Source organism: Stylophora pistillata, chromosome 9 (assembly GCF_964205215.1).
Source record: "Stylophora pistillata chromosome 9, jaStyPist1.2, whole genome shotgun sequence".
NCBI classification, from domain to species: domain Eukaryota; kingdom Metazoa; phylum Cnidaria; class Anthozoa; order Scleractinia; family Pocilloporidae; genus Stylophora; species Stylophora pistillata.
In genome coordinates this window covers 5,241,175-5,255,411 of record NC_142527.1, presented here as the reverse complement: position 1 = coordinate 5,255,411, position 14,237 = coordinate 5,241,175, and the positions used below count along the sequence as shown (strand labels likewise).

Below are 14,237 nucleotides of genomic sequence, written 5' to 3'. Positions count from 1 at the left end.
CTAAAAAGCTTTCGACCCTAAACCACAGCCCAGAACTATCTCCCTTTGAAAGAAGCAGAGGCGGGGGACCCTGGAGATTTAGAAAGGTGTCACTTGATCTAATGGATTTTTAAGTGAAAAACAGGAAAAGCTGCTGAGTTTCCATAACTTTAACTTTAATCATTTTCTCAACAAACTTAACATATATACAAAGCTGATGGGAAGGCCAAGAGACAGGAACAGGTTCCCTTACAAAAGGCCACCCAAAAAAGAAAAACACTACACATACCTATATATATTTATACTAATATAATAATAATAATAATAATAATAAATTAGGTTAATTCAGTGTCTAACTGGTATAAATAAGCCTTACAAAGACTCTTAAAATCAGAAAGAGACTCAGACTTTCTGACATGCATAGGTAAACAATTCCAGGCTTTAACTGTTCTATGGAAATAGGAATATTTTAGCATGCTTGTTCTCGCATATTGAGTTTTAAATGACAACTCAGCATTTCTTAGTTCATATGCTGCATTTTTTCTGGAAATAATAAAACTAGATAATTTAATATTTAAGAGTCCCTTTAAACATTTGTAAAAGAAGATCAAGTCAAGTAGAGTCCTTCTAGACTTAAGGGTTAGAAGATGGAGAGATTTCAACCGCTCGATGTAAGATTTTCCTTTGATCATGAGTCGCGTGGCGAGTCTCTGAACGCTTTCAATCATGTCCTGCAAAAAGGCTTGGTGAGGGGACCAGATTTCACTGGCGTATTCAAGGTGAGGCCGCACAAGGTGTATGTAAAGCTTGCGAATCACAGCAGACTGTGTCTGATCTCCACATGTCCGTATAATCAGCCGCAGGATCTTATTAGCGGCATTTATTTTTGTAAAGATGTGGTCATGTGGTCATAAAGATCAGAACCTGGTCAGACCAGTATAGATTTTGCTGTCAGGTTCATGTTTTAACTTGTCGGCTGAGTGAGACCTAGTAAGGTTCACGTTTGACAAGTGCTGTCCTCATAACTGAGGTCAGAAAGTGGAAAAGGATTCAAGAATATAGTGATTAATTGAAACTCAACCAAAAATCTTAATCATTGGTTGAGTTTCAATTATTTGTCACCCTTTAAGAATGGTAACAAATAACCGTATTAACAATAATAATTATGATAACAATAGTAATAGTGATGATAATTTATAGGCACTAGCTCAAGAGCCTCACTGGTCCTCTGTCGGTCTGCGCTCCAGACTTCAATAATGACTAAACTATGCTTCTTTCAATTTCGCCTGTTAATTACAAGTTAATTTCTCATTTAAAGATGAAATAAACAATTTTTAATATACTCGATAACAAACTCGATAATTTCTCATTTCTTCACAAAATTTTCCACTTCTGTGAGACTTTCGTTTCAACAGGACATCCCGCATTGTAAGATATTCCGCTATTCCACCATTCCACCGTTCCACCGTTCCATCATTCTACCGTTTATCATTCCACCGTTCCATCATTCCACCGTTCCATCATTCCACCGTTCCATCATTCCACCGTTCCATCATTCCACCGTTCCATCATTCCACCGTTCCATCATTCCACCGTTCTATCATTCCATCAAATAGGTTTCTCCTGTTAAACGTAATTCGGACCTTTCTCGCTCCGCAACTTTAGCGGCTCCTTTGGCCATTAGTCGCTGTTTGAAATGTTAAAATGCACACTCTTTGAATAATCAAAATTTTTCTTCAAGGAAAAGTCTTGTTTTCAATTACGTACCAGAGACACTACTGGGAAATTATTTTGAAAAGCGTATCATCTATTGTTGTGTCACAGTAAGAACTGAAAGAATTACATCTTCAGATCTTCTGGGCATAATTTGCTGATTCAAACGGCAGAATGCTCTCCCTTCAAAGAAAGTATTTTACCAGTAAGTTTTAATTATGCACCTATCACACTTTTTAAGACATTTCTGCAAGGTAACGCTTTGTTTTTCACGCATAATCCTGAAATTATTGTGAGATGGTTATCGTCCTCTGTAGTGCTCCGAAACAAGCAATAACTAGCATCGGGGAATCAGTGTGATCACGTGATATTTCCGTCACGAAAACAAACAAAAGCCAAGAGCGAGGAATATCGGTTAAAACTTGGCAGACTTCGTTGTGGGAATAGAAGTCGTTCGTATTTTATTGTTATACTCACTCACTCAACAGGACAACATTATGCCTTGTCTCCTTAGATGGCAGTAGCCATAAAAACTTCCGCAGCAGATGTCAAATATAAAAGGATCCCAATAATTGCATTTGAATATAATATTCAACTAGGAGAAAGCAGTTCCAATTCAAATTAAACAGACATGTGAACTGAGGATATATCTGAGTCGTGTTTGCAGATAGCCCTTTTCGAAGATTTCCGACAAATAGGCCAAAACTTTCGTAGAATCTTCTAAGTTTGCCCACAGCAAAATAACAAAATCGTTTTTTTTTTTTTATTGTAGACAATGATTGGCATAGTAACGTCATAACGAGATGTAAGGTTGCCTCGCTTTGGATCGTTCAGCTGTTGAGTCTCCCAATACTACCTTAAATTTAAAACAAAAACTTGACAACAAAGTGCCTTCCCAGCAACATGTTTCTCCTCTTTGCTTTATTTCATCTCTTCATGTTTGCAGTTCATTTCGTAACTGTCGGAGGTGGTGGTAAGTATCTCAAATTAACACAAGTGAAGGAGTAATATATGAAAAAAGTAAAAAAAAAAAAACTGTCGAAGCTTTGCCTTGTCAAAAAAAAAAATTGTCGAAGCTTTGCCTTGTCACTGAAGTTGAGACTTAGAAAAGTTCTTTCTCCTGAAGCATCACTTTCCCGTTCGTAGTACTGCTTATGTATCGGTCGCCGAGAGTAGCAATGAGCAGTTTTGAGTGTGAAAGGAAAGACGGAAAGTTGTTCTAACGATGAGGGATTAGTTACACACCAGGTGTTTCAAATCTCCTGCTTTAATTTTAGAACTAGAACTTCGTCAACAAGCGTAAAAACATTTTTGGAAGACTTTCGATAACATTTTATTACCTATAAATACTTCAGATGATGGAAGGGTGATTTTCGGTTTTTTCATTCGATTTATCTCACAACAGTAAGGACTTGGTACAATGTTTGAAGATCAAGACACTTCATATATCGAGGGCCGTTTATTTACTTTACGTTATTAATTTATTATGATACATCATGGTGTTGAATTACTAGTTATGTTTACGAATGTAAGACCGGAATAGGTGGACAGCTCGAATCATGAGCCTGTGTATATCGATGTCTCCGTATTCGTAATGACTTTCCATGCTAAAATATAATAGCAAACATTAAGTGTGAGCAACAATGAACGCAATCGCTCAGGCTGCATTACCTGTATTTGCTGCCTGACTCAGGCAGCAAATACAGGTAATGCAGCCTGAGCGATTGCGTTCATTGTTGCTCACACTTAATGTTTGCTATAATATAAGTCAAGGCAAAAAAATAAAATAATATATATAATATAATATATATAGATACTAAAACCAATGAAAAACGAAAGTCTTCTTTTTCTTTGCTTTTGCGCTACGTGTTTCACCGCTGTTGTGGCTCTTCAGGCATAGCAAAGTGTGTTTATTGACTTATTACGTCTCAGATCTAATTGTAATTACACTTGTGATTCGAAGCCCAGCGTAATTTCAAATCATTAAGAACGGGTTTATATTTCGAAGTAAAAAATCTCTCTTTGTTCTTTCTCATGACCTCGGAAGGGCTGAGAATCTTGCAAAACGGAAAGATCTATCTTTCCGTTTTACAAGATGGTGGGAAATGTTGAGCTTAGCCCCGTAACCTGAGTTTAGTTAATATACAGTCGTAGAAGACAACCTTTCCTTGCTCATATTAATGTACCCTTTAACTTTTACATGATAAGTTGATAATTTCAGACCCAGAGACCCCTTACTACCGTCTGTTTGGCGTGCGCGCCGGCTTTTGTGTTTGGATTTCGCTTATATCGTACCCAGATCCTTCTGTGTAACTGTTGGCTACGTAAGGTCTACGACAAGTCTAAAGTTTCGCCTTGCAGCCCTTCTTTGCTTATGCAAAAAGTTATTGAAATCCCTGCAAACCATATCTTTAAAAAAATCTTTAAAAAATCTCATTATACTTCTTATTTTCTTTACAGATGTCTGCAGACAAGTGCATTTCTTAGAAGCCATTGCTGATAAAGCCCTAAGTGGTCACGTGGTTAAAACGATACCAGTGGAGACAGATGGTCAATGTGAGGTTGCTTGTTACGACGACCTCATGTGTCTCTCTTATAACATAGGACCCAAACAGGCCGATAGACATCAGTGTGAGCTCAGCAAATCGGATCACATCCGAGACCCTGGTAATTTAGTTCCCATGGCAGGGTACACGTACAGACCAACTGAGGTACAAAATATAATGAGCCATTTCCGAGTTCTAAAAAATCCTTTTCCCTTAGAATTGAGCGAAGCCTTTGTGAAAAGGCTCCTTGTTTACCTTAGGAGAAATTGTAATTCCTCTCAAAGGTTTCGCACGTTGATAGCCTCGTTTTAAACAATGTTGGAGGGTGGGAGAATGGAGACTAACGTTCATTGAAAATCTAACTTAGTAAGTTTTGAACATGGAGTCTCCTCAACTGAAATTTATTCAGAATCATTATATCGTGTAGCTGACTTAAAAAAAGAAATTTCAAAGGGTTCCACCAATTCAAGGACCTAGTTTGTCTTCTTTGGCCAGAATCAAGTTGGCAAATATATATGACAAGTTTTCGGAGTCTTTACCGGATGTATTTGGCGAACAATATTTTTTTCGTCGTTGACCGAGAAAAAACGCCACTTCACACCAGCCAGGTGCTGTTCTTCCCAAGTATCTGACAACGGTTTCATCGTATGAATATAAAGAGTGTATGGTGCAGGAGAAAAAAATATTTAGGAGTTAAATGCCACATCCTGTAATTTCTTTTTATCGGACACACTAAGATAATCATTTATCTCTATCAAGAATTACGCCTGTTATTTGAATCTCCAAAGTTTTGCCCACTTCATTCCAAGTTTTGGCGACTGTTCGTGATTTCTCTACTAGTATAACGTAACAAACACTTTTGATATGTATTTCTTGGTTAGAATCGCTGTTCGTCAAGTCCGTGCTCTGATAATGCTACTTGTCTTTCCCTCACGGAGACAATTTTCCAGTGCCTGTGTCCCGCGGGATTTACTGGGAACAGCTGTGAAACGGGTATGTTATGCGAAAAAAAAAAATGTATATATATCAATGCGGTGTCGGCCTCGTGAATCCAAACTATGATAACCATGATTTGAAATCAGCAGCTGGACTTCAGTTCCACTTATAAAAGGTTATTCTAGATCTGGGCACCATAATAGGACATTTTGCGTGCCATTCCAGTTTAATAGCAGGCCGTGGAAAGTTCGTACTTTGCGCACGTTTTTATGCAACCTCGTTCCCGGGGCCTTTTCCCTTAGTTGGGGGTTGGGCGCCAACTAAGGGACACGAGGTTGATTGTTATCTGTACACTGTATATATGATAAACTGAATTGTACACGCATTTTTGTTAGTTCTTATTTATGAGCTATTGATTCACTCGGTCATGGTCACCTTTGAGTGAGTCCCAATGGCCAGTTTGTTTTGTCTTCCACAATTAAAGCAGAATTTGATTCAATTTCAACGGTTACTTTTGAAAATGTCTGTTGAGTACACACGAAACGTCAAGTCATAATTAAAATGTGCATGTTCAATATGTTTATCATTGCTGTTTGTGTCTTATTTTTGATTAAAGCAGAATTACTCCAAGAAAGCCAAGAATAATCTTTCAAGTAAAATATAATCCATATTTCTCTCCTAAAATAAATGTCATTATTAAAAACTGGATCATTGGATAATGCAATTCAAGACTTTTTATTGGCTCAGCCATTATGGTATATGAGCCAATTTACCATAATCTAATTTCTGTACATTGTTAAATCCCGTTTCCTCTCACAAAATAAAGTCGAGAAGATTTGTCTAATATCTTGGGGGCGTTTTATTAATAAAACAATTATTCCACTCTCGCTTGTTGGATATGAGATGATTATAGCCAACGAGGCGCGTAGCGAGAGTGGAATAATTGTTAAATAGCTGGTAGCACTACTGAACGAGGTTCGTTCATAAGTGGTCAATTATAGCGTAAAATGGCGTTTATATCGTTTTTACATTATTCCTATCCTATGCAACCTGTACTGCTTAATACAGGTTTGATGTATTGTCATAGTATTGATATATTGAAATTGAAAACAGGTATCTTTTTTTCGCCAATTTGTGTCTGTCATTATACTCATGATTAACAAATAATGATTCATTTAGTTTAACAAGCATTTACAAACCTTACCAATCATCAAAGTAAATGGCGTAGTTTAAGGACTTCAATAAAGTCAACCTGCTGTAATCGCATTTACCTTGACCTCTCTGGGTTGATTTTCCCCATCACTTAATTGAAAATCGCTCTTTCCTATAGACATAGACGAGTGTCAAACCAACCAGTACAGCTGCCCGGTGAACGAGGAGTGCATTAACACCGCGGGCTCGTATATATGTAACTGTGTTAGCGGTGTGTTCGATGACGCAGGGGTCTGCCAACTGCGGACAGGTAAGTTAATGAGAAACCCGAAAAAGGATGATGCCTTGAGCAACGCGAACCGGTGAGATGTCTGGAAGGTCGCGTTAACAGGGATAACCCGAAAGGACCGCATTAAATATTCGAAACGCTGATGTCAGCCGAAGTTTCCGAAGAATGTTCGGAAATTATTCAATATGGCGTCCGAAAGTTGCCGCAGTCGATTTACTGCAAGAGGTGTAGCAATAATAACTCATCGCTGGCGAAGAAACCCGTGTCTTACAGCGCTGATTATGAGAACCTGCTAACAGGCAATGCCATCGGTATCTAACTCCCTTTTTTTCTCTCTTTCAAAGGAACTAATTGCAAGGAGATCAAGACGGCATTCCCAAGTGCTCCAGATGGGATGTACGAAATTCAACCGAACAACGGGCTCAGCAAATTCTGGGCATATTGTGATATGACTTTATTTGGCGGGGGATGGACGATGTGTTACTCGACTGACAACCTTGCTCGCCCAAAAACAGAGGTGACCTATGACGAGAATCATCCTTATGGAACAGATGGTTACCGAACCGACTGCAATAATATTCAGGTGATTGAGAGAGGCTATGGTGTCGTGTGATATCGAGTTTTTCACGCGTTAAATTTTGAATTGAGGGCTAACGCCTTTTTGTGTGTCCAGGTTAATGCGTTTGTCATTTATATGGCGCCATAGTGGATAATGAGCCTGATGCTATTCTTTAGAGGTTGTTAATCTTTTTCTGGAATTTTTTTTTTCACGGGGAGTTTTAACTTTTTTTTTTTTTTTACATTTGGGTTTTTAACCTATTCTGTACCCTACTGTAGGTAAGGATTCATAGTGATCTCCACTGGAAAGCCAAACTTACTCCAAGAATTTTAATACTTTCTGTTCTGTGTTTCATTTCGTCCAGACTCATGTATCGTTATGAGCCACTGTCTTCTAAATTTGATGATCATTTTTCAAAATAAGAAACTGCTCTATTTTGGCAGGCTGAACCATTTCTTATTTGTGTTGTGCTTTGTTCCTCAATTTTCAGTTTAAAGATTCTTAATCCACTTTTTCCTGTTCTCTAAACTTTCGGTTATTGACTGTTGTATTAAACACAAAGATTTTCAGTTTAATTTTTTTATTTTCACTTTTAGTTTCGTGAAATCCTTTTTGTAGACGAGACCACGAATGAAACAGCTTTCTTTACCTACAAACTCAACTCCAGTCTCTTGGCAACGGAAAATTACGGAACACAAATCTCCGGCCTGTGGTTAGGTGGAGGTGTAGCCACCAAAAGTTATGAGTACCAGCTTCGTATCTGTGACCACAGCTTCTACTCTGGCTTTTTCATATCCGGTTTTAAAAACTGTTATAAGAAGTGCTATCGTTGGTGTAGTGATCGTGTTTCTCCTTACTTCCGGTCAGCGTCCACTCATCCAAGTTTTGCCGGAGTCGCCTTTAATGTCAATGGACATCGGCCGCTAGGTAGCCGACTAATAAGTGTTGGACTGAGATAAATTATGGCTGAAAGAGCTTTGCTGGCGTGAAATAGACCACTTTCATAAATGGCTGCCGGATTAATATTCTTTTGTTTAAATTCAAATTAGCCCTTCTGGCCTCGTTCTCCAGTACAATATTCAAAAGAATACATTATCTCAAGCGAGGCCAGAAGAGCTAATTTAAATTTAAATAATAGAATATTAATCCGGCAGCCATTTATGAAAGTCGTCTATACGGTACGGTGTTGTACCTTCAGTCAGTTACTCAGTCAGTCGGTTACTCTATCTCAAGCGAGGCCAGAAGGGCTAATTTAAATTTAAACAATAGAATATTAATCCGGCAGCCATTTATGAAAGTGGTCTATAAGGTACGGTGTTGTACCTTCGGTCAGTCAGTCAGTCAGTCAGTCGGTCAGTCAGTCAGTCGGTCAGTCAGTCAGTCAGTCAGTCAGTCAGTCAGTCAATCAGTCAGTCAGTCGGTCAGCCAGTCAGTCAGTCAGTCAGTCAGTCAGTCAGTCAGTCAGTCAGTCAATCAGTCAGTCAGTCGGTCAGCCAGTCAGTCAGTCGGTCAGTCAGTCAGTCAGTCAGTCAGTCAATCAGTCAGTCAGTCGGTCAGCCAGTCAGTCAGTCAGCCAGTCAGTCAGTCAGTCAGTCAGTCAGTCAGTCAGTCAATCAGTCAGTCAGTCGGTCAGCCAGTCAGTCAGTCGGTCAGTCAGTCAGTCAGTCAGTCAGTCAGTCAATCAGTCAGTCAGTCGGTCAGTCAGTCAGTCGGTCAGTCAGTCAGTCAGTCAGTCAGTCGGTCAGTCAGTCAGTCAGTCAGTCAATCAGTCAGTCAGTCAGTCAGTCAGTCAGTCGGTCAGTCAGTCAGTCGGTCAGTCAGTCAGTCAGTCAGTCAGTCGGTCAGTCAGTCAGTCAGTCAGTCAGTCAGTCAGTCAGTCAGTCAGTCGGTCAGTCAGTCAGTCGGTCAGTCAGTCAGTCAGTCAGTCAGTCGGTCAGTCAGTCAGTCAGTCAGTCAGTCAGTCAATCAGTCAGTCAGTCAGTCAGTCAGTCAGTCAATCAGTCAGTAAGTCAGTCAGTCAGTCAGTCAATCAGTCAGTCAGTCAGTCAGTCAATCAGTCAGTCAGTCAATCAGTCAGTCAGTCAGTCAGTCAGTCAGTCAATCAGTCAGTCAGTCAGTCAGTCAGTCAGTCAGTCAGTCGGTCGGTCAGTCAGTCGATCGGTCGGTCGGTGGTCATAGCCGAATCTTTTTATCTGCTATCTTCGAAATATTCCTCCGTCACAGCTTTTAAACGTAAAATGGTGATAAAAATTAGAGCGCATCGAAGTTAAAAACTCTCACTCCACACGTTTTTGTGCCATTTACAGCCGTCTTCCAATGACCACTCCAAAAAAAAGAAAAAAATGGACCCAATAGGGTGCAGACTGCTCAGTTCTAATCAGAAAATCCTAAAACACTGAAATCGAATAAGATCCCCATGAAAACAACAAGAAAGGGACAAACAAATATGTATAGTTTTAGTGCAAACGAGACTTGGGTGAATTTTTTAGTAAAGGAAGTCATTATGCATACGGACTATCGTGCCCAGTACTCGATCGCTTCCCCATGACGAGTATCATTCAAAATAATTGGGAATGGCCTAGGTCAAGAGCCAGATTCACCCTTCATTAAAGAAAATATTATAGCGCTAATAAAAACAAAAAACAAAATAAAACAATAATAAAAACTGAAGACCCAGAGTGAAAAGCACTTCTCGCCGTTATGCAAATAAAGCTGCAAATAAATCTGTAAATAAAGCTGCCTAATTCCTGCGCTCACTCGTGAGTTTACGAGTTGAAAACAAGAAGAGAAATTCCATATCTGCAAAGAACAACGTATTATTTTATTTATTATATAAACACCAGATGCCTTTACTGACAAGAAAAGTCGACTTTAAGTAATGAACAAAAAAAAGTTAGAAAAGAAAAATGATTCACATTCCGGGGAAAAAATCAGAATGAAAAAAAAAAAATGCGTCAACGTAATATCATTACAAAAACGAAGAATGGATGTAACTTTCAACTCCGCACAATATGCCATAATCCTAGAAAATTTCGATAGAAGATCTTTGATTTACCGTTCGTTCATCACCTGACAGAGAAGAACGAAAGGCGAGTGACGTGTCAGGCCTGTCAGCATGGCGATATCAAGCAAACGTAAAAATTATCGTAATTTTACAGTATGCTGTTACGGCTTTTCTCAGGGCTAGTTAATAAATATAATAAAAGATGTTTTTGCCTTCGGTGTATGCTTTCTCAAGATCATCCCTGGAGTTTGTCCATAATTGTATTCCTAAACTTATTGAAGTTCTTTACTAAACGAAAGCTTTCAATTACTGTAACTGTGTGTACTTTGAATACAGTAAGTCATTAAATTTGACAATTTGAATTTTCTTTGCTTAAAATTTCAATTAATTACGCCTTAACAGTTAAAAGAAAAAACATCTATAATTACGCAGTTCAGTCAGGTACCTGTTTCACGAATAGTGCATGGTTGACGGTTTAAATATAATATGAGTTTGAAAAATTTTATATGCGTTTAATGGCGACCAGTTACGTATTTATATATGAGCGCTAACGTTATATAGAATTAAATGTGTGTGGTTTTTGCTTTTTTTTCTGAAAGAAAACAAGCGCTTGTAACGATTAAACTCAGCGGAAAGTGAAAAACATTTACTGATGTGCGATCCATTGAAAGCTAAACCCCGACTGCAACTTACTTAACAATGCAAGAAATGTTATTGAATAATTATGCAAATTATTCTTAAAATAAATGTTTCTGGTCTTTCTCTAATTATAAATACACAAATAGATACAAAATTTTCAAAAGAGAAACTATTTTTAAAAACAGATTTGTACTTGCAATGAAGGTGTTGCTGCCTTAAATTTTGCTTGAATGTAAATCATTTGCCTTCGACTGCTCTCTGTCAGGTTTATCAAAATTTTGTTCAATTCGGCTAACTGTGCCATTTTCGTGCTGTTCGATTGTTTGAATGTGTCCGGCCGACTCACAGGAAATCCCAAAGAGTTTGAATCAAACGACCAAACTTTGGCCCAAAACTTTTTTATCTTAGCATGCAACATGTCAAGACCAATATCCCCTGATATCCGTAACATCAATGCCATGTTAAAGGCGGAAGCAACCAACAGCAAAGACATGCAGCACACAGAGCGGCGAAAAGACCCTCATCTCTTTGGCAAAAGGTCGGTTGATCTTCATAGATGAATACCGTAGTTTGTGGAGCCACCATAGGGTATGGCTGGTATGGCTGATTCGTGAACACTTCTGAGCTGGGCGGAGGTAATTCTCTTTGAAAGGGAATTCCGCTTTCGTTAGCAGGGTAGTAGTGTGGCGGTTGAAATGAAGGTTGCTGGTAGTAACCCATTATAAGTTCAAATTTAACTGCTGCGGATTGAAATTACAAAACTGCTTTTCAAATTTGTTAGAAGGCTCAATGTAGTGTAGTATTCCTTTAGTCCTGTGCGTACACCTTCGGTTTGAATTTCAATATGCGCAGATACTTGAAAAATAACAAAAACAACGAATTGATTTTACTCCATCGACGTCTCTGCAATTGTTTCCGGTTGTTGAAGATGCAAACAACGATTCCTTTACTTGCAAGACCTTTTCCCAAGTATTTGACGCTCACGTAACAAAACAAGATGGGCAGTTAGTTCTGTTTGCGCAGCGAACTCCCCTGCCGTTCGACCATTAATTTGTGTTGCCTCCAGGGAACGATACTTAGATGAAAGAATTTGATGAATGATATTTTCCCATCGAATTGGAAAGGCAACCTGCTATCGAAAGCGGTTAGTTTCGACGGAGCAGACTTGCAATGGAACGGTAGAGTTCTCACTCAGTACTTCGGTAACAAATACCGCTTTGGCCTTCCCGCTTTGCCGTTGTTGTTCTGTATTTTTGTTTGGTTGAAAATTTTCCAATAAAAGGAAGTTTGAGAGACGCCACATAAACAGGTTAAAACCAGATCCATGCATATTTAACGAGCGGTAACGAGATGTTAAGTAAATGGCACCTCTTCATGATTATGTTTACACACCATGGGTGTTTTCCAAACGATATGTTAGGGGTTTGCAAAACAAACCATCACGCAAATGACACCAACTGTTCCCTGCATGAATTTAAATTATTTTTTATATACATATATCGGACCAGACGAAGAACCAAAATGTGAAGCCGATAGAGTCTATCAATTCAAGCTTGCCAGAAAGATGTTCACTTAAAAACCTGTTGCTATAACATTGTCACTTATTTACGCTCAACTTGTTTGTTTTGTTCCGTACTCGCCAAAATCAAACAGTCAATTCGTTAGGAAAGTAAAAATGAGTTGATAAAGAACTGAAAGAAATTAAATCTTAGCTGACGCCTTGACTTTAATTGTCCAGCTCATTTTTCGTTTCTCTGCTTTTCGCGAACACTTTTGTTCATGTCGTTTAATTTCGACTATGAATAGAAAGCTTACGTATATTTAAAGTCTTAACCACCTGTGGCTGGCGGTTGTGTTTCGTCCGAAAATAATTTTAAATATTGTAAAAATGTACTGAACGTTGCGAGTGAAAACGAGCGAATACAAATTACCTACGACTGACAAACGTTTAATGTTTACATTTTAGCAATTGCAATTATATAAAATATTTAAATTTTCACAAGTCTTTTCGGTGTGGGACTCCGTGGCGCAATGGTAGCGCGTCTGACTCCAGATCAGAAGGCTGCGTGTTCAAGTCACGTCGGGGTCACGAAGTCGTGTTTTGTTTCCTATTTCCTCTAGAAGAAAAAGATAGTTTTTCTTCATCCTTCATTTTCCTGCAAATCCTTTTTATTTCCTTTTTTTTTTAATTCTTAATGAAACATCTCCTTTACACACCAACAAGCAAGAAGGTAGCACATTTCGTAAAGAGTTTTCGCTCCATCAACAACGTTAACCAGCGGTATTTTTTCAAAACCCTAAAGAAAAGTGGACGAGATGGGACCACATCGCGAGCATAGACGACGTTTGAACAAGGGAAGGAGATTATCCACTAAACTGATTAAATTTCTAACTTATCAGTAATGTGAACGTCTGGCATTCAGACTAAAAGCTTCTCACGCCACAGTGGAATATTTCCTCGACCTCTGAGTCTGGTAAGACAATTGCTCAATTGTCTTATATGCTGAGCATCACGTACGGTTTTCGACAAAGCATATTCCGTGTGTTTCAAACGATACTGGTCAGGGCTTTAGCCAGCGTCTCCCGGAGGCCTCTAAGAGCACACTATTCTAAATCAAAGCCGTAGTCCCAAACGATCAATATTTTTATCCAAGATCAGGCTGTGCGGAAGTCTTGCCAGGGGAGGGGAGAGGAGTTTTATGAAGATTTCTCGTGACCTCTTCACACATTAGATGCGTTTTAATTATTTTCGTTCGAGCAAACCATGACATGTTTTGGTTGTTTTTAAAATAACAGTGCAGAAAGACTTAATAAGTAAGAAAAGAATGATAAAGGGTTTAATTGTTTACAAGATCACTCAAGTGTAGTTCTACTGGCCTAGAGGGGTGAGTGGGAAGTCTTGGAAGAAATATTTTTTCTGCTCTTAATTCCAAACCCTTACTCAGTGATCTCAAATCTCATGTTTTGTTAACTAGTCTGGATTGTTTAAATGCAGTTAGCTGCAGACAAAAGCCATAAGTAGACTTCCTGCAGATTGATTTCTCATGATATCAGAGTTGACTCTGTTGATATATAGCATGCAATGTTTGTGAGAAGGGATTTGGATGAGGTTGGGTGAGGCTGTGAAAAAAGTCTATCCCCTTCCCTTTGTACTGGCTTTTTCTTTACACGCTCATAGAATGGTAAGAAAAATAAAGACAAAAAAAAAAAAGAAATCTTAATCCTACGTTTCTATCAAATGACAGCTGACTTGTAATTAGAACTGATAATGTATCATTGACTTGACTCCAACATGACCCTCCTACGCCCAAGATCTGATTGTTCATTCTCCCCTCTACCTGTTACGCATTTCCTTGTGAATTAGCTAAGAGAAGTTGGTGTTAGATCAAGATAACAACTTCTTCTTTATAAGTTTGAGTA

General features: G+C 38.7%; 1 protein-coding gene and 1 non-coding gene across 2 annotated transcripts; both read left to right on the top strand.

Moving 5' to 3' along the window:
* The first annotated feature begins 2,337 nt into the window (after positions 1–2,337).
* Positions 2,338–10,925, top strand: LOC111341579 (uncharacterized). The gene is made up of 6 exons (XM_022948571.2): positions 2,338–2,665; positions 4,153–4,403; positions 5,120–5,231; positions 6,505–6,636; positions 6,960–7,198; positions 7,771–10,925. The coding sequence occupies exons 1-6, from the start codon at positions 2,596–2,598 to the stop codon at positions 8,131–8,133; spliced, it is 1,167 nt and encodes a 388-aa protein (XP_022804306.2). The 5' UTR covers positions 2,338–2,595; the 3' UTR covers positions 8,134–10,925.
* Positions 10,926–12,834: 1,909 nt separating this feature from the next.
* On the top strand, positions 12,835–12,906 carry Trnaw-cca (transfer RNA tryptophan (anticodon CCA)). The gene has a single exon. It is a non-coding gene; the product is annotated as a tRNA-Trp (tRNA).
* The last annotated feature ends 1,331 nt before the right edge of the window (positions 12,907–14,237 follow it).

Excerpts from the sequence above, each read along its gene's own strand:
- LOC111341579 (XM_022948571.2), top strand. The coding sequence starts at position 2,596 with ATGTTTCTCCTCTTTGCTTTATTTCATCTCTTCATGTTTGCAGTTCAT. Across the intron at positions 4,404-5,119 it reads ACACGTACAGACCAACTGAG|AATCGCTGTTCGTCAAGTCC; the intron begins GTACAAAATATA and ends TTTCTTGGTTAG. Across the intron at positions 7,199-7,770 it reads CCGACTGCAATAATATTCAG|TTTCGTGAAATCCTTTTTGT; the intron begins GTGATTGAGAGA and ends TTTCACTTTTAG.